The 25,895-nt window shown below is 44.2% G+C and overlaps 1 protein-coding gene across 1 annotated transcript in view; it reads left to right on the top strand.

Moving 5' to 3' along the window:
* The window catches only part of LIG1 (DNA ligase 1), a 296,484-nt gene that overhangs the window by 172,918 nt on the left and 97,671 nt on the right, over positions 1 to 25,895 (top strand). The window contains exons 15-17 of the mRNA XM_069200497.1: positions 2,717 to 2,816; positions 14,425 to 14,510; positions 16,553 to 16,668. Coding sequence (XP_069056598.1) covers positions 2,717 to 2,816; positions 14,425 to 14,510; positions 16,553 to 16,668 — 302 coding nt within the window. The remainder of the gene's footprint in view (positions 1 to 2,716; positions 2,817 to 14,424; positions 14,511 to 16,552; positions 16,669 to 25,895) is intronic.

Here is a 25,895-nt window from a genome sequence, read left to right as displayed (position 1 = left end):
TTGGTCAGAATTTGTATTTGTGTAGTCATGGGAGTGGGTGTGACGATAAGTATAATGAAAGTTTGTGTTGATTTGTGTGTGGTCTGTATTGTTTTTGTGGAATAGTGAGAGGGTATATTGATGTAGTGATTTTCTGTGAGCCATTTGTATGTGAGTTAGTGCTTGTGAGTGGAACTAGAGTATGGCAGAGGGTGTTGATGTGTTTTGGAGAGAAGTGTATGAGGTGTGTAAGAGGGGACAGATGTGTGTCAGGGGTGATTGTGTTAGTTGTGATGACTGGAAGAGGTAATATGTGTGGCTGAGTGTGAGGATTGTATGGTTGTGTGTAATTGGTGAAGAGAGGGGAAGGGCGTTTGTTGATGGTGTGTTGGAAGGCTGGGTTTAGGTATTGTCATGATGAAAGGGGGTCTGTGTTGAGCAAATAGAGGATAGTGCTGTTGGGTTGTATGAACAGGCAGTGTGTATCTGGATGGCTGAAAGTAATGTATAATGTGGTTTTGTGTTGTGTGTTGTGTGGGCGATGGCAGGTTGTGTTAGTGGGAGTGGACACAGTAGTGTTTGCTGTGAGAATGAAGGTGTTTTGCTGTTGTAGCTGTGGTGGATATGTGTATAGGTGTTGTATATGGGGTATTGTGTTGGATCATTAAACATTGCAATCTGTATGTGGTCCTGTTGCGATGCAGGAGTTTGATGTCTTTGCAGATAATGTGTTTGCATGTTGATGGATGTGTAGGGAGTAAGTTCCTTTCTGATAAATGGGAAATTGGGCAGCATTTCTGGCCCTAGGCCCTACGCCCTACCAGTCCCGAACAGGCCCAAACAGGAAGCAACCCTTGTCCTCTCTGCCCTTAGTCTCAATGCCCTGGCTGAGACGCCCTGAGGCCTAAGCTTAAATAGCCCTACTGGCCAATTGAATCCTAGTCCTAACCAATTAGATTTGTAACCCCAAATCGCAAACCAATGGGAGACCCAACCCTAATCGCCAATCATACCCCTAATCCTGACAACCAATCACAACCCCAACCCTAATAACCAGAAAACAATCGGAATCTCAACCCTTCTTCCAATCGGACCTAACCCTAATAAACAGGAACCAATCAGAATCTCAACTTTACTACCAATCGCAAACCCAACCCTAATCCCTAAGCCAATAGAAATACCAGCCCCAACAACCTATCACAGCACCACATGCAACAACCAATAGAAACTTATATAAGGGCCAAGTTAACCGAAGCCCAGTCCCTGTGGGAAGGTAGGAGGGAGCTGCTGCTCTATTCAGAATCTCCTTTGATACAGGCAGGCTGAATCCACACTTCTAAGCTACCAGGATATACTTTCCAGGTAAGGGAGAGATTGTAAAAAAAAAAAAAAAAACTCTGAAATACTGCTTGTTGCACACTCTGAAATGTGGCTTTTTCAAGGCAAAAACAGGGGATGCAGACAGTTTCTAAACACAATTTAAATCCCAGAAACAGATGAAGCAGTCTCCTAAACGCATTCTGGATAGCCACTGAAATGAATGTAGCTTTTTTACTTAAATAAAAAAATAAAAAGGGGGGGCAGGGGAGCGGAGGGGTGGGTCCTTTATGCAGTCTTGTGCCACAAACTAGGAGGGAAATTTCAAACAGTCACGGCTAAAAAATAAATAAAAAAAAACAGCACTTTAAAAGGACAAGCTGCCTGAAACAGAGTCTACAATAAACAGACACGGGTAGCAGCAGAAAACACTTTTAAACTTAGTAGAAAAGTGTAGATATTCTGGGACAGGAGGCTGGGCGGGCTCTCTGGTAAAGAGATGAGACCGGGCAGGGAGTGAAGTGAACTTTCCCTGTTAGCTTTTTCCAGCATCTGGGAGCTGTCTAGCTGGATGGGCGTATTCTTCAAAAAGAGCTGTGTAGACCAGCATCCACTTGTACCCTACGTCCTACCTACTGCTGCCTGAGGTTATCTGAGTAATAGTCCCCCCCCCCTTCCCAAAAAAAAGTATGTTAAATTGTCCTTAGATCTATATCAAGATTGCGGCATAACCAACGAGCCAACCTCTGTTCAGCCTCCAATTCCATTATACACCCCTGCTAAAGGACATGTTGGCCATTTATATTTATTCTCCCTACTCTTCCCAGTGACTAAGTTCGTGATCTCTAGTTGCCTGCAGTGCACATGTATGCTTTTTGTCCAGCATTTGTGATAAAGTATTCTTTCCAGGATTTGACACTTTGAGCTCTGCATTATTGAGACTAGCAGTTATTGGCAAAACTAGAGGTTGCACAGATTTTTCATCCCGATGTTAGGTTAGTGAGTACTTTTTTGTGTCTTGGGGTCAGTGTTTATATACAAAGCAAAATGCAATTTTTTTTCCTAATCGTAGCATTTAAAAAAGTTACAAATGTTTTTAGTATGGGTACTGGCATGCTTGTCCTCCTCAGAAACATCTTAATAAGCAGAGTAGTAACCAAGTTGGGATAAAAAAACTTTCAAGAAATGCACATTAAGACGTGCCTAGGAAATGTCGACGTGGAGAGATTGTTCCAATCCTGGAACTCCCAGATCCTAGAGTCCACCACTTTCTCGTGCTTCGCATTTCAAGGAGTGATTTAGAAGCTTGTTTAACAAACTGAAAATTGTTGGAGGGTGAAGTCCTCCACAATTAGTTTATTACGACTCATTTTAGAGGATTTATTTTAGAGTCTTAATTGGGCTTCTCCCTTCTCTGTAGAGTTTCCCCCTGAAGTGGTGGATGCTGGCAAGGGAAAGTCTACGGAAGCCCGCAAGGCCTGGATAGAGGAGAGAGCCATGATCCTGAAACAGACCTTCTGGTAAGTAATCTCAATTCAATGTTTACAAACGGGCACTTTTGGCAACAGTATTTTAACTAATGGTAGCAATTCACATCATTAACGTTTATCCCTAAACTTGCTCCATTCATAAATGTATTTTTTTTATATTTTTTTTTTTATATTCAGACAGAGGTCATTACAGTGTAAAGTCATGTTAAATATTTAACAATATGTACTTGCTCTATATGCACAGGGTTGCTGTAAATCTCCAGTCTAAATTTCATCCAGACCGCATAGCCTCGCTTATCTCCTCTCTTGTCTAGTAACATACATCTTCATAAAATACTTGTATAGGCAGCAACCATGCACACAGAAGAACTGAAGTGACTGCACACATCGACACAATAAGGGAAATGGAATAGTGTATAGACATAGAAGGCATGCTAAATATAAGATTGACAGGGGTTTCAGCTGTTAAATACTTGGCTTAGTTTAAGCCTAGTTTCACTAGTTTAGGGATCTCCTCTTCAACCCCTTTGCTGCCAGGCCTTTTCCCATCCTGTGCGAGCGTTTTTTTGGCTATTTGGGGCAGTTCGCGCTTAGTCCCTCATAACTTTTTGTTCACATAAGCTACCCACGCCAAATTGGCGTCCTTTTTTTCCAACATCCTAGGGATTCTAGAGGTACCCAGACTTTATGGGTTCCCCTGAAGGAGACCAAGAAATTAGCCAAAATACAGTGAAAACTTAGTTTTTTAAAAAAAAAATAGGAAAAGGGCTGAAGAAGAATGCTCGTGGTTTTTCCCCTGAAAATGGCATCAACAAAGGGTTTGCGGTGGTAAGATCACCATCTTCCCAGCTTTCAGGAATAGGAATTGGAAAACCCCATTTTTCAACACAATTTTGACATTTTACTGGGACATACCCCATTTTTACTATTTTTTTTTTGTGCTCATCAGGCTCCTGCCAGTTAGTGACCGAAATGGGTGAGAAACCAATGTTGGATCCCAGGAAGCTAAACCTTTCTGAAAAGTAGACAAAATTCTGAATTCAGCAAGGGGTCATTTGTGTAGATCCTACAAGTGTTTCCTACAGAAAATAACAGCTGAATGTCACATTTTTGAAAGCAATATACTGTCAGGTCAGCGGGACTCTTCTGGTTGTGGGGATATATAGGGCAAGAACCCTAGGTACCCAGAGCCAATACATGAGCTGCACCTTGCAATGGGTTTTCATTCTAGACCGGGTATACAGCAATTCATTTGCTGAAATATAAAAAGTTAAAAATAGGTATCAAGAAAACCTTTGTATTTCCAAAATGGCCACAAGATAAGGTGTTGAGAAGCAGTGGTTATTTGCACATCTCTGAATTTTGGGGTGCCCATACTAGCATGTGAATTACAGAGCATTTCTCAAATAGTCGTCTTTCTTACATCTGGAAGGAAAAAATTTGGAGAAAGACAAGGGGCAATAACACTTGTTTTGCTATTCTGTGTTCCCCTGTGTCTCCCGATAAAAATGGTACCTCACTTGCGTGGATAGGCCTAGCGCCCGCGACAGGAACTGCCCCAAAACACAACGTGAACACATCACATTTTCACAAAGAAAACCGAGCTGTGTTTTGCAAAGTGCCTAGCTGTGGATTTTGGCCTGTAGCTCAGCTGGCACCTAGGGAAACCTAGCAACCTGCGCAGTTTTGAAAACTAGACACCTAGGGGAATCCAAGATGGAGTGACTTTTAGGACTCTGGCCAGGTTCTGTTACCCAGAATCCTTTGCAAACCTCAAAATTTAGCCCAAAAAACACTTTTTCCTCGCATTTCGGTGACAGAAAGTGCTGGAATCTGAGAGGAGCCACAAATTTCCTTCCACCCAGCATTCCCCCAAGCCTCCCGATAAAAATGATACCTCACTTGTGTGGGTAGGCCTAGGGCCCACAAAAGGAAATGGCCCAAAACACAACGTGGACACATCACATTTTTCCACAGAAAACAGAGGTGTTTTTTAAAAGGGCCTACCTGTGGATTTTGGCCTTTAGCTCAGCTGGCACCTGGGGAAACCTAGCAAACCAGCACATTTTTGAAAACCAGACACCTAGGGGAATCCAAGATGGGGTGACTTGTGGGGCTCTGACCAGGTTCTGTTACCCAGAATCCTTTGCAAATCTCAAAAGGTGGCCCAAAAAACACTTTTTTTTCCTCATTTCGGTGAGAAAGTTCTGGAATCTGAGAGGAGCTACAAATTTCCTTCCACCCAGCCTTTCCCCAAGTCTCCCGATAAAAATGGTACCTCACTTGTGTTGGGTAGGCCTAGCGCCCGCGAAAGGAAATGCCCCAAAACACTATCTGGACACACAAAAATTATCAAACACAAAACTACCTGTTTTTGTGGGGGGGCACCTGTGTTTTTGGTCCTGGGCTCAGCAGCCTTCTAGGGAAACCTACTAAACCCAGACATTTCTGAAAACTAGACACCCGAGGGAGTCCAGTGAGGTGTGACTTGCGTGGATCCCCCAATGTTTTCTTACCCAGAATCCTTAGCAAACCTCAAATTTAGCTAAAAAATCAAGTTTTCCCACATTTCTGTGTGGGATCACCGCACTGGGACACATTTCATACCACCCAATGTTCCCCTCAGTCTCCCGGTAAAAATGATACCTCATTTGTGTAGGTGGGCCAAGTGGTTGTGAAAGGGAGGAGCCAAAAACATGTCGATATTGAGGGTGAACCAAAGGGGGTCCAAAAGGGCAGTTTGCAAAAAAACATTTTTAGGCTGACAAGTGCAGCAACATTTTTTATCGTTAGAGATGAGACAATGCTGGGTGTTAGGAATTTTGTGGATTCCCGCAGATTCCAGAAGGTTCCATCACAAAAACATGGGAAAAATATGTGATTTCCAGCAAAGTTGGAGGTTTGCAGGGGATTGTGGGTACAAAAATGGTGCGGGGTGCATGTGAAACACATCACCCTGGAATCACCCAGATGTTTAGTTTTCAGATGTGTCTAGGTCTTGTGGATTTTTCTACATGGCAGCGTCCCAAAGTCCATCAAGTGCAGCCCTCACCATTCCAAGTGGGACGATTTTGAGTAAGCCAAGCTCTCATGGCCCAAATGTAAAACTAAAACCCAAAATAATCAAATGTCTTCTTGCTTGCTGTGGTATAAGATATTTTAGAGTGCGGGGGAGAGTTGAAAGACTGTTACCCCCTTCAGTTGAGGTGGGGGCGTAACCAGGCCCATACTGGTTGGTAGCCACCACCCTAATAATTATTATTATTATTATTATTTTTTTTTTTTTAAATTCCCTGGCATCTAGTTGACTTTATGCCCCCCCTGGGGTGTGGATCAGGTGGTAATTGCCCCATCTGCCAGCTGGTGGGTAGAACAACTTTGTCCCCATTTATTTGGGGTGGGGGTATGGCCATACCCCCACCCTCTTATTTTTTGGGGAAAAAAACTTCCCTGGCCTCAGGTGGGCTTTCTGCCCCCCCTTGGGGGCAGATGGGCCTTCCAAATATAGGCCCATATGCCCCCAATGGGGGCAGGTATGGCCAACAGTAATGTGCCCCCAAGGGGAGCGACCCTCACACAAAGGGCTGCCCCCCAAAGAAAACACACGCATACACACACCAATCCCTGGTGCCTAAGTGGTTTCTGCCCCCATGGGGGCAGATTGGCCTAACAAAAAATTGGCCGATCTGCCCCCAAGGGGGTCAGAAATGGTCTAAATACAATTTGCCCCCCAGGGGAGCGACTCTTGACTAAGGGGCCGCTCCCCATCTCTAAAACACAAAAGAAAAAAAAAATTATCCCTGGCGCCTAGAGGCTTCTGCCCCCCCCCCCCCACCCCCCTTGGGCAGATCGGCCTAATAACAATAGGACTAAAATAAATTTGCCCCCCTGCACGGGGCCGATCTCCCTGGTGTCTAGTGGTTTCTGTCCCCCTTGGGGGCAGATTGGCCTCATAAAATAGGCCAATCTGCCCCCAAGTTGGGCAGAAATGGCCTAAATATGATTTGCCCCCTAGGGAAGCGACCCTTGCCTAATGGGTCGCTCCCCATCTCTAAAAAAACAAACAAACAAAAAAATCCCCGGTGCCTAGTGGTTTTTGCCCCCCCTTGGGGGCAGAAATGGCCTAAAATAAATTTGCCCTCCCTCACCCCCCTGGGGAGTGACCCTTGCCTAAGGGGTCGCTCCCCTTGCCTGAAATTCACAGGGGAAAAAAAAAAACCTCCATGGTGTCTAGTGGTTTCTGCCCCCAGCCTAAATACTGCTGACCAGTGCTAAAGTACAAGTGCTCCTGTGTAAAATGTATGTGTAATGATTGGCATATTTGACTTACGAGTAAGTCCCTAGGAAAGCTGGCTAGAGGTGCCCAGGGCCTATAAATCAAATGCTGCTAGTGGGCCTGCAGCACTGGTTGTGCCACCCACAGTAGTAGCCCTGTAAACAAGTCTCAGGCTTGCCACTGCAGTGTCTGTGTGCAGTTTTTAACCTCCCAGTTCGACCTGGCAAGTGTACCCACTTGCCACACCCAAACCTTTCCTTTTTATACATGTAAGGCACCCATAAGGTAGGCCCTAGGTAGGCCCATGGGCAGGGTGCAGTCTATGTTAAAGTTGGGACATGTACTGGTGTGTTTTACATGTCATAACAGTAAAATACTGCTAAATTCGGTTTTCACTGTTGATGGGGATTGCCTTTGCAGATTCCCTTAGGAAGCAGATAGAAATCTGGAGTTTGGTTTCTCTGAATTCACAATTTAAAAAAATGTATATTTAAAAATACATCTTTTGGTAAAGTTGTTTTTTGAATTGTTGGTTTGAAAATGCTACTTTTAGGAAGTGGGCATTTTTCTGCCTAAACCATTCTGTGACTCTGCCTGTTTGTGGTTTTCCCTGTTTGGGTGAGACTGACAGTCGGCCTGCTTGTGAATTTCCTCTCGATAGTGAGACAAAGGGAGCTGGGATGTAGGCTTCATATCCTGATGGGCCGTCTGACTTAGAGCAGAGGGAGGAGTGGTCACTCATACCTGAATGGGCTGTGTCTGACCTCACACAATAGTCTCCAACCCCATGGTGTGTGTCTGGGGCCTGGCCTGGGCAAGGCAGGATCTGGTGAACAACAGAGACTTTCTTTTGAAGTTTGCCTACTTAAAAGGTAGAAAGAGGTGTATTTAGTGGATCCCAAACCCCACATTTTGAGATTACTTCTGGGATCAAGAGGAACCTCTGCCAAGGAGAAGAGCTGGAGGAGTACTGCCCCTTTGCCTGTGACTGTGCTTTGCTGTGTTGGCCTGCATTTGCTGCTTCTGCCTGAAAGAGGACAAAGGCTGGACTTGGTTGTGCATTCCTACTTGTGAAGAATATTAAGGGCTTGAGCTGAGCTTGCCTTCTGTTTTGAAGTCTCAGGGCCATCAAAGACTTCCCCTAGCAGCACCTGGACTCTCTGCTGAGACTCCTACCCTGCCAAGTGGTGCTCCATCCAGTCCCTGGTCCCTTGAAAGGTGAAGGTGGTGGAAAAGGACTGAAAATCCACACACAACGCCGTGCTGGGAAACTTTTGACGCACCATCTGCAACAGGACTGATAAACGACACGCCACAGGCTTCACGACTAAAGTCAACCCTCCACCTGCATTGCAGCTGGAGAAACGATGTTCAACACTCACTTGCGGCTGCTGATGACTCAAACCCCATACAGTGCGGTTTTCTAACACCATGCGACTGGATTTTCCATGCATCGTCCCTGGGTGTCAAAATCATCCCGACTCTGTGCGGATCTGAGGTGCCCTGTCTGGAAATCAATGCATCACTCTTTTGCGAGGGAGAAAAACTACGCATCGCCGATCCGACCAGAGAAGAAACGCGCACGGCCTCCCTTGCGGGGAAGGAATCGACACATCGCTGTCTTTTCCGACTCACGCTCGCCCGTCCGTGTGGCTTTATTTTTTGATACAAACTAGGTATCTTGTGCAAAATCTTCTTTTCCATTGTTTTCTATGGAGTAAGACTCTTAATCCTTTGAAAATTCATATTTTAACTTGTGTATTCTGGATTTTTATCATTTTGGTCTTGTTTTATTTAGTTAAATAGTACCCATTTTTCTAAACTGGTGTTGTGTCCATTTTGTAGTGTTTCACTATAATACTGTGTGTGTTGGTACAAATACTTTACACATTCCTTCTGAGTTAAGCCTGCCTGCTTGTGCCAAGCTACCAAGGGGGATGAGTGGGGGTTAACTAGGTCTGTCTCTCCTTTGTCCTGACTTGAGTGGGGTTCCTTGCTTGGACAGGGGGGTAACCGGATGGCCAACCAAAGATCTAATTTCTAACAAAAGTAAACATTTTTTGGCCACTGTAACATGCATTGCCAAAGCAATCCTGGCACTGAATGGAGCTACTTTGCCGATACATGTGCTCTTTGTGAAAGAAGAGAATGCCATCACTCAGTGCCAGTGGCTGAAGTGGGTTGACCTGTGCTGTAGTCGCTGGAAAAAACATGAATGACACTACAGCAGACCAACGAATAAAGAATCCTGACTGAAAGCCCAGTAATGTTACCTACATGATATGTATAATTTTTGTAAAAGCTAAGTGTCTGATTTAGATTTGAAAATGGGATTACTCCCTCACAAACCTGACAGATATCCCATCCACCTTATTGTGATTACATTATATCCTATGAAAATCGTAGTACGGCGCACAGGATATCTGTCACGTTTGTGAGAGAGTAACCTGTCCGCCAAACTCTAAATCAGGCCCTAAATGTCTTGGCAGACTCCAGACCTAAAAGTTGGAAATGTCTAATTTCGTCAGTGCTAATGCAGACAGAAAAGTGATTATTAAACCAACTCTCAGACCTGTATCTTATCATGTACACATTCACCTTGCACATAAAAAGCCACGCCATCCTGTACTTGTGCGCTCACTTGCTGACCTTATACACCCATCCATGCTACACAACATATGTATGTTCAGAGCAAAACCCCTACAAGCATCAGTGCACACATTGTCCCAGCATTCATAAAGGCACAAATGCACACATACTAACAGACCTATAGGCGTTAATAGAGGCACAAATACGCCCCCAAGGCCTTAAGCATACACACAGCAACACACATTTACGAAGACGCAGTAGAGATGTAGGGGTAAAAACGTAAGTGGCACATAGGCACACATGGAGTCACGGATTACATGCATTAAGGAATGCATGCACAAATGTGGATGTGTAATGCTGAAGGTTTCAGATCAAGCAAAATGGGAACGTTATACCTGCAACATAGTTGATTCTGTTCTCCTGCATCAGGTTTCTTTAACATCTTTCTTGTCAGAAAACAAGAGGGACGTACTTACTTTAACAGATATCATTGGAACTCTCACAGAGGGCCCTTTTGCAGGCATGTTCTTCCTTGTCTCTCACATCTCAGGTGACCTTATTGAGAAAGAGACAGCATGCACAGCCATTTGCACTCCATTTGAATGGGAATTCAACCGTGGGGTCTCCTGCTCCATCTTTGATTCCTGAAGTACCCTTACCACTAGCATTGGGATGATCCCAGGCTCTTTGGGGGAACAGTGTCTAACTACCCTGTTGGGGATGCTTGAAAATATGTCCTTCCTTCAACTCTTGTGATGAGTCTTCTAGAGAAAGTCCTGTATGTTCAGTGGAAGCCTCTGCCTGTTCTTGGCAAAGTCGTTTTTCATGGATGAGCTGTAAGTTTCAGGAACCAACTCTACATGCAACTCCTTGTTGAGCTGTTCCTTCATTTTAATGACCATACACGTTCCACCAAAGAAAATAGAATGTCCCTGACATTCTTGAATCATTTGTTGTTCAATGGGCACAACCTCTGTGGACCATCTCACAGCAATTCTGCAAATATTCCTCTCATATTGCTTAACCACCAAGGGGCCAGCAGGTCTTCAAAAACTTGTTTTCCTAGGACATTGGTTGCTCAGTGCCTCTTAGCTCCTTCTCGTTTCTTTTGTAATGCTAAGAAATCTACCTCTACATTGGAATTAAAGAAGACCGAACGTGTAGAAGTAGGATTAAGAAAACATTGTGACTGTTACTTCAAGTTAATCTGTATGCCCTCTGACACACTTCTATTTTTCACTGCCATCAATGAAAAGCCATCCCACCAGTAAATGCCCCTTGTGACATGGTAACTGGCAGATGTGAAAATCTGTGTGAGTAGAAGGAATGTTACTAATCTGTTGTCATGTTGCACTACCACTCTTGCTCTAAATTTCTGTTCTAAGAAGCAGTTTTTCCCCAGTATTGGGGGCATGGCACTGAGAGTTTGGGAATAGAAGTGATTGTATGGAGAAGAAGTAAATTCGTCTCCATTAAAGATACCTTTGTTCTCCTACTTCATCACTGTCTGGACAGGCCAGGTGTAGGGCCAGAGATGCTGCCCAATTTTAAATTTTTCAGAAAGACCTTAATCCCTCTACATCATCCAGCATCCAAACACAATATGAACAAATGCATTCTACACATACACCACAAAAACAACCTCATACAGATCTCTGTCTCAACAACCACTACACAACCACACAAACTACACCTATACTCCAAAGTATAACATTATGGCACCTTCATTCTCACACAAATTACAACTGTGTCCATACTACTAACACATCCACACATTACAAACGCAACACAAAGCCACATTATACAAAACTATAATGCATCCAGGCACACTCCATATTCATATCTCTCAACATACTCGTAACAGACCCCTTTTTATAATGACGAAACCTATACTCGGCCTTCCATCTCACCATCCATAAACACCCTCATCCTCTTTGTACCAATTACGCACAACTATAGATTCCTTACACTCTAATTCACCACACACATTATCTCTTCCAATGATCAGATCTAACACTAACATTCATAACTCTTGTCCATTCCCTCTTACCCACAACATACTCTTCCCCAAAACACATCACTACCACCTACACTTTTCAAACACCACTCACCAGTAACTCACATAGAAACCCTTCACAAACACTGCATCCATATCTCCCCTCACTATTCCACAAAAAAAAACTCACAGAAGCACATCAGAATCACAAACACATTCAAACCACTTTCCAACACACCCACTACCACCCTTCTGAGTACACATGTAATGCAAGCCCTAAACCAACTTTACTCCAACATTCACATTCTTCACCAACATGTACCACAAACACCCCAACACAGCAACATTCATTGACCCGCCTCTCATCCATTGTACAGTTTAGAGTCTTACAATATGACCCACATGCTCCACCCCTAAGCCGTACTCCTTCCACCCTAAACAGAAGACGCAAAAAAATACACAGCATGCCAGTCTTCACAATTTCGCATCCCCATGTCTGTTACACACAAGGCTACTCTACAAAAACAACACAACTCACCAACTCGTTCACAACTACCATCTCCACCGCCAACACATGCAGACCCAACAAAATGCCTTCTAAACCTGCTGGGTGAAGAACACGATATGGAAAAACACTATTGTGACCCACATACAGTTATTATTAACACCAATGGCACACCTGCTACAAGTTGTGAAATTATACTGATAACTCCTCTACAAAACAAAATCACACCACCACCAATATACAGTCTCTAAACTACCTCCTCATAAATGTTTGATCACTCGCTAGAAACAAGTACCACATCTACGACCTACTCACTGACACACAAGCCGACTTACTCTTCATAACTGAATCTTGGTTGGGAGATGACATGGCCCGTGTTGCATGAAGCCGTACCTCCAGGCTATCAAACCATCACACAACTGTATATAGGCAAAAAGGAGGTGGACCAGCTGTTATAATCAAACAAGCAATAAATCTCAGTGAAACAGACATCTCCAAGGTTGTGAAGCCCTCCTCACTAGATGCAACCCACAACAACTTCCTCTTGTAACTTCCCCCTCCTTTACAGAACACCACCTAGCAATTCTACATTCCCAGACACATTTCCAGACAGTTTCAAACCTTATTACCCTATACCACAACCTATGCATTCTTGGGGACCTAAACCTTTTGTTTTTCAACCCCAATATGCCCCATCAAAATGCTATCATCAGTGGCCTAGTCACATTGAACCTACATCAGATTGTACACAATACCACACACATCGCTGGACACATCCTAGATGTTGTTTTTGCAAACCCAGAACTAGTTACCGTTCAAAGCATCATGCCAATCACATGGTCAGACCACCATTTGGTTACTTTCCAACATAAAACACCTCACATCAATGCACCCAAGACCACCTTATATATCCGCCCATCAACCCTGGAACAAACTCCATTTTGAACACGTAGAAACGCAACTAACCGCAAACGCAGATCTAGAAACAATATGTTCTGTTTAAAAAAAAAAAAAAAAAAAAATCTACAAGTTTATATTGTGTGTGTGTGTATATATATATATGTGTGTGTGTGTGTGTATATATATATATATATATATATATATATATATGTGTGTATATATATTCATATACTACACATGACATGTTCATAGGTCATTGCATAGTTCCTATATAAGTTGCTTGATTGGATGCGTAGGAGTCTGTTTTTATTTGATCTACCACAATAGGTAAATATCTTAACTATATATGTAGAAATATTTCCCCATTGAAATATTGAGGAAAGATAACAATACTGTTATAAAAGTACTCAAATGATCTTCTTATACTGTAACTCTTGAAAGCCTGTGTTTATACAATGCAACTTTAAACCTCAATATAATATTTTCCTTACACATTTTTCCCTTGATTATGTAATCATATATCTATATAGTTACTACTCCAACCCTACTGTACAAGAGAGAAAAAAACATTTTACTCTCAAAAGCTACTCCGACTCATTCCAAGCCCGTTCTACTACTACGTTCTTCCCTCCTCTATCCCTCCAGCATTCTATTCAAATCAAATAACAGACTCACATGTCCTCTGTTCAAATTAACTCATACCTCCCTATACTAATACCGTACTCCTATTTCCCTATAGTAATCCACCACTAATCCTTTTGGGTTCCAGAGTAGCATGCTACCTGCTGAAAAGTGCTTTGATGCCTCATTAGGGTTGTAAGCGCTATATAGATGCAATTACAATTAAATTCACAAGCAGTCTGTCCACCCACACTGGTTAAGCCACAGCAGTAGATGGTGACTAGAACCTTGGTTAGCTAACAAAATGAGATTGTAGTAAATAGTCATTTCAGTGCTCTCTGCTACTTTGACACAGGCTGCTCTAGAGCCTATTATAAATGTTTTATCAGGAGGCGTCTTATCTGTTTTTTAATAATCTTCTTGAAAGGGAAAAACTAGGATTACAACCAAGTAAAGTTTACTTATTGTGCAATTTTAGGTTGGAGCCTGATCTTGATTTAAAAAATAATAATGATCAACCAAATATCCTGTAATAATAGATTTTGCGCTCTTTGAGGAGAGTATAGAGCTGAGAACGAATCTGTGCCAATGACCTTCACATACATATAGTGCAAATGACTCGCAATCTCCCTGAGAGGCCCTGTGAGGTACTTAGCATAATTTGATCCACGTCTGTGCCCATAACTATGTTATTAAGAGAGAGAATCACAAATCTCTGTTTAAAATACATTTTTTTTTTTTTGTCTTCCAGTGAGTTGCCCAACTATGATGCCATTGTTCCTGTCATGCTGGAACATGGAATTGAAAGCCTGCCCAAGCACTGTCGGCTTTCACCAGGTAACCCAAGTTATGAAAATTAAGCTGCAGTAATCAGAATGTACATGACCTCCATTTCTTCCTGGTCAGCCTTGCAACATCAGTAACATGACTGCTTTCCAGCACAAATATTTGAGACCATTTAAAATACCTGCACTAGCATTCTTGTCCTGTTTGTGGCCCTTCTTTGAGGGTCTCAGTGGGGCCTAGCACTCCAGATTGGAACTCCAATGTAAACATGAAATGCTTGCATATGAATCGCTGGTGTGGTATTCCAAAACATGTTTTTAGTTGTAACGATCATTCAGGATGTACTTTTCTTCATTGATGTGCAATTAACTGTTTCACTACTGTTTAATTGCTGCTTAGTATGCCCATATATAATTTGGCATAAAGGCACTACAATGACAACCCTGTAATAGCTCACATAAAATATGTATTGACTCATTGCAGCCTTAGGTACATACTTATTGTTGACTTTAACTCCCATTTAGCATTTGAACTAAATTTAGAAGGACATCACAAAATATATAACCACTGAAAACAAAATGTGTTGAGTAGCATTATGGCAGAGGTAATAGTAAACACTTTAAAAGCCACAAAATTGGAAATTTGTTTATAAGATGACTGGAACCAAAACGCCCACAGTCACACTTCAAGGCTAAACACCTTAATTTGTTGACCGTTAGTGGGAGGTTTTTTTCTCAGTGGCATTGTAACAATATATTGTAGGTGCCTGGTATTATAGCCAAATAATGACTTTGAGGGGTGCAGGTGACACCAGAAAGCATAAAATACCTTTGTGAGTGTCACCAGGATGCTGCCGGCTTTGTTGGACCATGGTACATTTAGTTATGTATAAATATTTTGTTATCTTTCATTTTTAGGTCTGGCTTTTGAGGCAACTTTAGATTTGGTGCTTGACTTTTGGGTTTCTAGAAACATTCATAAATGATATAGATATACAAAGATACTTGTTCAGGGGGCTTTTTTTATTGGACTTTTTAATTGCCATTCCCATTTTTCTTCTGTCAACCACAGTGTGGTGTAGTGGGTCAGCCCACTTTGCTGATTTGGTCTCTTAACCTTGAAGGACTGAACAAAGTCTCTGTACATTGTTCACTTCCCTCTAGAATAGTTTATTTCTGATCGAGACTTCTAGCAGGACATCTCTCACCTTTTGAATATTTTACAGGTGGAAGTTTAGATCTGGAAGATTTTTCAGTAGAACCTTATCACACAGATGATGCAGAGTGGCTGTGCACCAGTGCCACTCTGTCACAAATAAAGTGCAATGCCTATACAGCCACCAGTCCTGTGCACTGACGTCAGTTCCTTTCTGTCTGCACCACCAGACGCAGTTCCGGAGTTCTCGTCTCCGAGACTTACCTCAATGTCTTAGAAAATCTCTCGGTGTGCAAGGGATGTCCCCTCCTAAAACTGGTTTTAATCCCGCTAGGAACTGTTGCAAGCAAATATCGGTGCACATACCCATCAGGTGTGTCTGTGGTGTTTGAGAGTCGAACCACAACTCTAAAGCCTATGCCGATTGCTCTCCCACAAACTTGAAGACCATCAGGGATTGCGAGGCAAAACTCTAGGTTGCCAGACTCCTCATCAGCACCATTCCAAGATACTATTGTAACAGCTTTTAGTCTGCAGGTAGCTTGTCTCCTAGGCGCTCTGCCTATTGAAAGAAATACGCAAATCCAACTCTATGCAGAAATACCATCACCAGAATGAACACTTGCATCATTGATCTGTAAGAAAAGTGCCACTAGAATTTTGGCATGGCCAAACCCCAGCAACCCATCGAAGACCTGGTCAACTGCTCAAACATATAGAGGAACTTGCATGAACGGCTGAATCTTCCTTTGGTCTTTGAGGTGCTACTTGCTTGCGCTAATGACAAAACACAACAGTATATGCTTTTTTTTTTTTTTTAATTTGCTTTTTTTTTTTACTACTAATAGAATCTTAAACATTTGTATTTGTCCTTTCTTGACCCTGAGCCACATATCTCAGTTTACACGTATTTTCTAAGTTACCTTTTACATCTACAGGTATCCCTCTGAAACCGATGTTGGCACACCCAACCAAGGGTATTGGAGAAGTGATGAAGAGGTTTGACGAAGCAGCCTTCACCTGCGAGTACAAGTATGATGGCGAGCGAGCCCAGGTAAGATGCTGGTCCAGCCAAAAAAAAGGCCTGCATTTACATTGACTTTATTGCTTTTAACTTAGCTTATGTCAGCAGCTGTGCTTTAAACAATATAAAAAACAAGACATTCTGGTCATTAAATATGGTCAGATTCCTTTAAAAAAATATAGTGAAAGGCCATCTTTTTAACAGGTGTGGATGAGGTTTAAAACCCTCAAATTGAAACATTTCGATTGGTCATGGACTTGTAAGCTGCAGAGTGCCCAAATAGATCGTGTTTTTTTTTTTTTTTTTTAAAGGATGTTCAGTGGTGGTTTGGTTATACAGTGTTGAATTATTCATATAGTTACAAGCTTTAATCTGTCCCTGTTGTCAGGCTGGAAATCCTCAGTTAATGATAAAGAGCAGCAAATAGTGTTAAAATGGCCTTACTCCTCAACAACAGTTTTTGTTTAGTAGCACATCCACCAAATTGGAAACAACCCGAACTTCAGCCAGTGAGGTTGAAGAGCTGAGCAAACCCCCCCCCCCCCCTCTTCCTCCTACAGGCCACTATAGGTTTCTACTGCATGCCATGTGGGAGGGGGTCCCTGAGAAGAGCTCTACTTTAGCCTGTTATTTCCCAGTCTTTACTTTGTCCTCGGTGGACTGCAGCCAGCCCTATCTTCAATATTCATTTAACTGTGGGTTGTGTATATGGAATTTCTCAGATTTGCACCTAAGTAGAGGCCCATAGGGACCGTCAGTTGTCAACAACTACCACTATGGCTGAGAAAGTCTTGCTCAGTTTGCAGACAAAAGATCTACATTGATGATCCTCAAGATCAATTGATGTATTGCTTTGACCCCACTCAAAGCGCCTCACTGTAATAGCTGCGTGACCTTCACTTTAGAGGTGCTAAAAGAGCAAAAAGAAGGTTGACTCGCTTTGCTTTCTGGAAAAGAACAGAATACCCCCACTCTGAAGTGGAAGATACTGTGAAAAGTGCCCCAACAAGCCCTTCCAAAAAGGTGTTGCAAAAAAGGAAGCATATCAAACTTCCTCAGCTTGTTTCAAGTCTCCACAATCACTTTCTTCAAACATCAGACATAGCCTTCTTTAGAAAAGATGTTAAATGGGGCAAGCAACAACCTGCACAAACTATTGCATGCATACCCAGAGCTATTGACATTCCGCCAGACTTGCCACCCAAATTCTTGACAACCAAATCTGCATCATCGATAAGAAAGACCTTGTTATGGAAGGGCTCCTGTAGGGAAATGGCTCCCTGTTGCAGTTACCCCCACACCTTTTGCCTGATATTGATGCTGACTTGACTAAGAATTGTGCTGGGACCCTGCTAACAAGGCCCCAGCACCAATGTTCTTTCACAAAAAATGTACCATTTTTGAGGAGTTAGACTGAGGCAAGATGGCGGCCGCGAGTCTCTAGCGGTCGGAGGCTTTCCTTTCCCCCGGCTTCTGTTTGGCGTTTGTGCTTTCCCCGCCCGCGGAGAGGATTATGCGGGCGGTTCTTGACTGGGGCACACCTGCCGCAATTTCTCGTGGCCACACTTGCGGTAATTGCCCGCCAAGCGGCATTACCCGCGGAAGTATCAGGCGCTCCCTGGGCGACCTCGGCGATTTTGGCCATAACGGCTGCGGTTTTGCGGTCTTGACCCTTGTCATCTTTTTACCCCCACGAGGCAAACAGCGGCGGATGGCCCCAAAGGCCGCTCGTGGCAGCCGGACAAAACCAGGGTCGCAGGATCGGCGACCTTTGGACTCCCACCCCCCTGCTCGGGGGGGCATTCAGGAGCAGCAGCTTTGGAAATGTTGGCAGCTGTGAGAGTGCGTTTGAGGGCAAACAGCCAGCACCAGGGGGTTCCGCGGCCCTGGGGCAGACGCATAGGGTGGAAAATGGCGCAAAACCGATTGGAGAAAAGGAGGAAGGGGTGACTATACCCCGGATGTTTAAAATTTCTCACAATACAGCCCCTACTGGGGGTGGTATCCCTATAAAGGCCTCTGATTTTGGATCTACACGAGATGTGGTGGCACTGGCTGTGGAGGGCCACAGCACTGGCCCAGGACGTCTGGCTTCTCTAGATAGTGGGGGTCTACCTCAGGTGAGGGTCGATGCTGGTGGCAGTCGATCCCTGGACGCGCACAATACTGTAAGTGATGCTGCTGGGGGATTTTCACAGGCCTCTGCTCCTTGTACTGGGGGTAATGGTCTTGCAGCGGCATCTGAGGGGGAGGCTGACCAGACGTTACGTTCCCCTGGATTCCAGGGTAATGTAAGGCTTGCGCAGGAATCCTTGACAGTGGTAGGGTATTGCGAGCAAGCAGTAGCAGCATACTTATTGCCAAGTACCGACCCGCCACTCTGGCTTGTACTCTGGAGGCGATCCGTGATTTCCGGCAGGGCAGGGAGGATTCGTTAGTTCAGGGTGAAGTTGGGGAGAATTTTCTTTCTCTGTCGGATCAATCTCGAGACTCGGACGAGGCCAGCATCCGCCCCTCCATAGACTCAGACATATGTGACAGCTCTACAGCCCCTTTGACTCCTATTTCTGTGCTGAGGGGTACCGCAATTAAATGTCGACCAAGACAGAGTGAGGTATCTAGGTCAGACAAAGCTGGAGAGTCTGGTGAGAAAAGGAAAAAAAAGAAGACGTGTAGGACGAGAGTTGTGTCCTGGGACTGCACAGGAACACAACAGTTACTGCACAGGTTGGATGATCTCTCGGTGGCACCAGCCAGCTCAAAGACCGACGCTCTGAATGCAGAGACTCCTTCCCCCTCCCCTTCTTTGCATCTTATCTATCAGACCATCATGGCACAACACAAGCAAACGCAGAGGGACAGTAAGAAAGCAAGGGTGGCCACGAAGCAGCTACAAGTGGCGGTCAGCAAGGTTGCAAAGACATGCTCTGAAATTGAGGAGCGGATTGCTGCTATTGAGTGCCGGGCGGACGTGCTGGAGTCAGACTTGGGGGCGGTGACAAAACAAGCTGCTATGCATGAGACTCAACTCTCTGATATTCAGTGGAAAGTAGAGGACTTTGAAAATCGGCAACGTCGTAACATCTTGCGCTTAATAGGGATACAAGAAGGAGTAGAAGGGCAGGATTCAAGGGCCTTTATAATCAGATTGTTTAAAGCAGCATTTCCGGAGCAGACTGGGTGGGAGTGGGCGAAGGCGATACAAAGAGCCCATCGGTTTCCACTACATCTGAGGAATCGGCAACTGGCAGGAGCAACCGGAACAGCCCAACAGCCTAGGGCCTTCATTGTTTATTTTGGCAATCACTTGCTGCGCCAAATAGTCTTTGAGAAAGCCCTCCCTGATGCAAGGATTAGCTGTGAGGGTTGTACATTTTTCTCCCGTCCCGACTTTTGCCATGCTACGGTAGAGAGACGCTGGCGCTTGAGACAACTGATCAGCTCCTTCCAGGAGAAGGGAGCCGAAGCTTATCTACTGTCCCCGGCCCGACTCAAGACAATATATAAAGGGTCAGTACGAGTGTTCTCGTCCGAGATCAAAGCCAAGGAGTACTTGCAGTCTTTGACTTAATTGTCTATATGTGGTTTATAAAAAACGTTTAAAAAGAAAAAGAGGAGGAGGGTTAAAAAGAAAAATGAAAAGGGGGGGTGATAGGGCTGGGCAGCTGGGGAAGAGAAGAGAAGGAGGAGGGATTCTCTTCTTAAGTGGTAGGCTTATGGGGGTTTTGTTTCTAGGGGACAGCTTTTGTTAGTTAACTTGCCTAATTTAGGAGTCGCCGCAGGAGCCCTCGAGGGGGGGGGGACTTGTCCATCTTACAGACTACAGTCTGGAAGCCTCATCTGGTAGGGTGGGGGGGTGAGGTAAGGTTTTCTTTTTTGGGGGGGATGGGGGTAGGTGGGGGGATGGGGTTGGGCAGGTTTTGCATGGAAGATGCACAGAAATATGTACTTGAAGGCACAGGAGTTTATTAGGTGTATGATGAAGCAAGATGCAAGTTTGGGTGTATTCATTAGAGCTTTCAATGGGGAACCGTAATGCTCTTCGGGTGGCCACCTTAAATATATGTGGGCTAAACGATTCCACGAAAAGATGCCTTGCCATTCGTGAGCTCAAAACATTAAGGGCGGATATAATTTGTTTGCAAGAGACGCATGTTACCCCGACCAAAAAGTATGTGTTGGACTTTCCTGGTTTCCAATTAGTGGCGTACACCACTCAAGAAACTAACACTAGAGGAGTTGCAGTACTTGCACGGCGAGATCTTCTTAAGGTGGTTAAGAAAAGGGTTGATAACATGGGCCGATGGGTTATAATAGAATGTGCTATGGGACAATTGAATTTTAATGTGTGTTCTATTTATGGCTCCAATTTTGATGATCTGGCTGGTATTAATATGTTGAATACTGAACTTGTGCTTTGGGCCTTACCGCTTATTGTATGTGGGGACTTTAATATACATACTGAGACTAATATCCCCTTACAGAATCAGGATTCATATTTGTGATGAAAACCAAAGGTGTTTCGCGCCCTACAAATGCTGGTGCAGACTCATGGCCTTGTGGATGCATGGCAGCATTGTATGCCTATGGATCCTGGGTACACTTTCTTCTCTTATCCGCACCGAAAGTCGGTCCAGTTAGACTATTTTTTTTTTGTCGTCATCGCTATGTGAAGGACTTTTGTGGAAAAATTCCCTAGGGTCATATCTGACCATAATCCTTTGGTAGTACAATTTCCGGACTTGCGTAAAGAGCGACTCTTAAAACCCTGGTCTTTTGACCGGGGTTTGCTGCTTGACTCCGCTTATGTGTCACGGATGAAAGAATGGATACCAGAATTTTTGGGTTTTAAACCGGGACACGGTCCCACCGGGGATGTTATGGGATGCTTTAAAGGCTGCTATCCGCGGGGAAACCCTGAGCTATGCCCTTAGGCGGGAGAAACAATGTTACCTAGTTATATTTGCGGCCCAGATTGAATTGGCTTCTCTGGAGAGTCAGAGTGGGGCTGGCAAGGAACAATGCTCCGATACAAGATACCGTGGATAAGATTGTCGCCATGAAGGCCAAGATCACTCAGCTGTATCTAGATCAAGACATTATCAAAGCCCAGACTCGCAGGCAGGAGTGCTACGAGTTTAGTGAGAGGGTGGGTAAGGTGCTTGCATATAAGACCAGACAGAAGGCGACTCGGAGCGCCATTTTGGCAATTAAAGATAGGCAGGGGCAGGTTGTGTGTGAAGATGCGTCGGTATTACAGGTGTTTAAAGAATATTATTCTGTATTGTATCAGCAGGAAAATCTCTCCTCGGGTGACAGACGAAAAGATTGCTCAGTATTTGAGTGACATCCCATGTCCAAAGTTAACCCAAGATGAGGATTGTCAACTGACTGCTCCCATTGAGTTGGATGAGATCAACTCGGCTTTAACTGCTTTATCTAATGGGAAAGCTACTGGTCCTGATATGATCCCAATAGAATTCTTTAAAACCTTTTTTGAGGAATTGAAGGATGATATTCTGGCACTCTTTACGTCAGTGCAGGCTGGAGAGCGGGTGCCGGGCTCATGGTCGGAGGCCAATATTGCAATATTCTTAAAAAAAGAGAAGAACCCACTTTTACCAGGTTCCTATCGCCCTATTTCATTAATAAACGCGGACGCCAAATGGTATGCCAAAATCTTTGCGGTTAGGCTGAGTCGAGTTATTAGTGGGCTTGTTTCCCCTTGGCAACATGGGTTTATTCCTGTGCGGGGGACCGCCGAGCATGTTAGGCGTGTTATTACCATGCTAGATGCGTCTCAGGTTATGGCGGCCCCTATGTCATTAATACTATTAGATGCCGAAAAGGCTTTCGATCGGGTGAGCTGGAAATATTTATGGACAGTGCACAGTAAAGCTAATATAGGGGCTGGTTTTATCAGGGCTATACAAGGCTTATATCAGAAGCCCCTTGCTCGAATTCAACTAGCCGGGGCAACCTCGGAACCCTTCTACATTACAAGAGGAACCAGACAGGGTTGTCCCTGCTCCCCCTTACTTTTTGCACTTCATATAGACCCTTTGATTAGGAAGCTATTGCGAAGTACCTTGATCTCGCCCATGGTAATGGCTGAGGGCTGGTGTAAAATCTTGGCATATGCTGACGATATAGCTGTCACTACACCTGAACCAGGGAGGGCGATTGAAGAAATAGAGAAGCTAGCCGCGGAGTTTGGCGAGGTTTCGGGCTATGCATTAAATAGGAGTAAATGCCAAATACTGGGCAATGAGTGGGCCATTATTGAAGACAACAGGAGGGCCAATCAAGTGACTTACTTAGTTGTCAGCTTGTTGGCCAATTTGGACCAGATAGTGGAGAGTAATCTTGCCCCTGTCTTAGCTAAAACCAGGAAAGAGTTGCATCATATGAACAATTTACATTTAACGATTGTTGGTAGATGCAATCTTATTAAAATTATCTTTTTACCTAGGGTCATATATTTTTTCCGCACTATTCCACTGGAAATTAGCAAAGACTGGTTCAAACGCATGGAGAATTTAGCAAGCAGCTTTAGTTGGTCCTTTAAAAAAGTACGGCGGGCATAGAAGTACTTAGTGCTACCCAGAAAGTGGGGGGAGGTGGGCGGCCCCTCACTTCCTTTTTCATTACTGGGTATCTGCTCTGCATTATATTCAACCATTAATTAGCCAACATGCTGATAAAAGAGATTTTGGCGAAACTTGTCCTACTATATATAATAATATGATTTGGGGAAGATATGCCAATGCGGCTTTTATAAGAACGGTGGAGCCTAGTTATTTAAAAAAAGTTAAGTTAAGGTGTGGACTAATGTTAAAAAATAAATTTAAAAAAAATTGGAATTGGCCGGATTAATTTTTATACCCCAATTTCGAATTCCTCTATACTTCCTGATATTTTTAAGGATGAATATTGTGCCAGGTGGGCTCAGTTGGGTGTTCGGCGCATTGGTGACTTCTATGGGAACACCCACCTTAAATCCTTTGAAGAATTGACAAGTGAATTTTCATTGGACACTAAGGATTTTTTTAAATATTTGCAAATTAGACACTTTTGAGGGGTAAATTCTAGATCTGCAGCTGGGGGATAGAATCCCAGTTATGGAGGTTCTTCATAACCCCACTAAATGGCGGGTCTGCTCGCTTTATCCTCTTTTTTTTTTTTTTTATTTTTATTATTTAATGCCAGATGATCTGAGTAAACAGGCGGAGAGGTGGGCTCGGAATATTGGAGCTTCTGAAGTATTATTACGGACCTCTTTAGATATGGCACAGCGGTTTATATTAGCCGCTGGGCCGCAAGCCCAACATTATAAAACTGTTTTTCATTTATATTATACCCCTGCTAAGCTATTCAACTGGGGCAGCTCAAGCGGGGTGGTGTGTCCCAGATGTAAGAGTGTATCGGCCGACTTGGCACATATGTTTTTTAGCTGCAGCAGGCTACATGAATTCTTTACTGATATGGCCAACTCTTTATCTAGGCTTATTTATCAGGAGGTGGTAATTACGCCGCAACTGGTATTATTGGGAATTGATGGAGTGGTGTACCTAGAATACTCGCAGAGGTTCTTGTTTTTAGCTAGGTCTGTGGCTCGCTGTTGTATTACATCTGACTGGCTGGAGTCGACCCCACCAACTTTTAACCATTGGCTGGCTCGGATGTGCTCAATGTTTTATCTGGAGATGGGCTCTTACGCGCGCAAGGGTCGCACGCGCAGACAGATTGGTGAAGCTATTTGGGCCCCGTTTGCACAATGGTTAGGTAATAACAGTCATGTTTGTAGGGGATTTATCTTTTTAAGCATGTTCAACTTTTGCACTTTATTTGTATTTTACGGTCTCTAATAGGTTTTTCATGCTTCCCTTTTTAGTGGTCTTGTTATCTGTTGCATATTGATGAAACAAACATATGTAATGATGTGTATTTATACAACGTATTTATTGTATTTATTTAGCCTTCTCTTTGCTTTGGTTTTTGTACATCGTGCATCTTTCAATAATAAAAAATAAAAAAAAGTACCATTGTTTCCATAATTGGCACACAGATAAGTCCCTTATAAAAGGTACCAGTGGTACCAAGGGTCCTGTGACCAGGGAAGGTCCCCAAGGGCTGCAGCATGTGTTGTGCCACCCTAAGGGACCCCTCACCTAACACATGCACACTGCCATTGCAGATTATTGTGTGTGTTGGTGGGGAGAAAAAGGCAAAGTTGACATGGCATCCCCCTCAGGATGCCATGCACACAAAATACTGCCTGTGGCATAGGTAAGTCACCCCTCCAGCAGGCCTGAAAGCCCTAAGGCAAGGTGCACTATACCACAGGTGAGGGCATAGCTGCATGAGCAATATGCCCCTAAAGAGTCGAAGTCTATTCTTAGACATTGTAAGTACAGTGTGGCCATATTAAGAAATCCTTCAGTGCAGGACTGACTGGTCTTTGCCAGCCTGCAACTGAGATGAGTTTCTGACCCCATGGGGTGAGAGCCTTTGTGCTCTCGGATGCTAGAAACAAAGCCTGCACTGGGTGGAGGTGCTTCACACCTCCCCCCTGCAGGAACTGTAACACCTAGCAGTGAGCCTCAAAGGCTCAGGCTTAGTGTTACAATGCCCCAGAGTACTCCAGCTAGTGGAGATGCCCGCCCCCCGGACACAGGCCCCACTTTTGGCGGCAAGTCCGGAGGAGATAGTGAGAAACACAAGGGAGTCTCCCTCCAGTCAGGACAGCCCCTAAGGGGTCCTGGACGGAGGTGCCCCCTGCCTTAGGAAAACTTCCATCTCGTTTTTGAGGGTTCCACCCCAATAGGATTAGGGATGTGCCCCCCTCCCCACAGGGAGGAGGCACAAAGAGGGTGTAGCCACCCTCAAGGACAGTAGCCATTGGCTACTGCCTCCCCAGACCTAAACACACCCCTAAATTGAGTATTTAGGGGTGGCCCTGAACTCAGGAAATCAGATTCCTGCAACCTGAAGAAAGGACTGCTGACCTGAAAGCCCTGCAGAGACGACTGACGACAACTGACTTGGCCCCAGCCCTACCGGCCTGCCTCCAGACTCAAAGAACCTGCACAGCGACGCATCCAGCAGGACCAGCGACCTCTGAGGACTGACCTGCACCTAAAGGACCGAGAACCTCCAGAGGACAGCAGCTCTATCCAGAAACAACTACAAAACAGCAGCAAGAAACCAACTTTAAAGAGACTCTCACTTCCAGCCAGAAGTGTGAGGTTTCACAC

Source organism: Pleurodeles waltl, chromosome 7 (assembly GCF_031143425.1).
Source record: "Pleurodeles waltl isolate 20211129_DDA chromosome 7, aPleWal1.hap1.20221129, whole genome shotgun sequence".
Taxonomy (NCBI): Eukaryota; Metazoa; Chordata; class Amphibia; order Caudata; family Salamandridae; genus Pleurodeles; species Pleurodeles waltl.
Note: the sequence above shows the minus strand (reverse complement) of the source record. Positions and strands in the feature narration are given on the sequence as shown.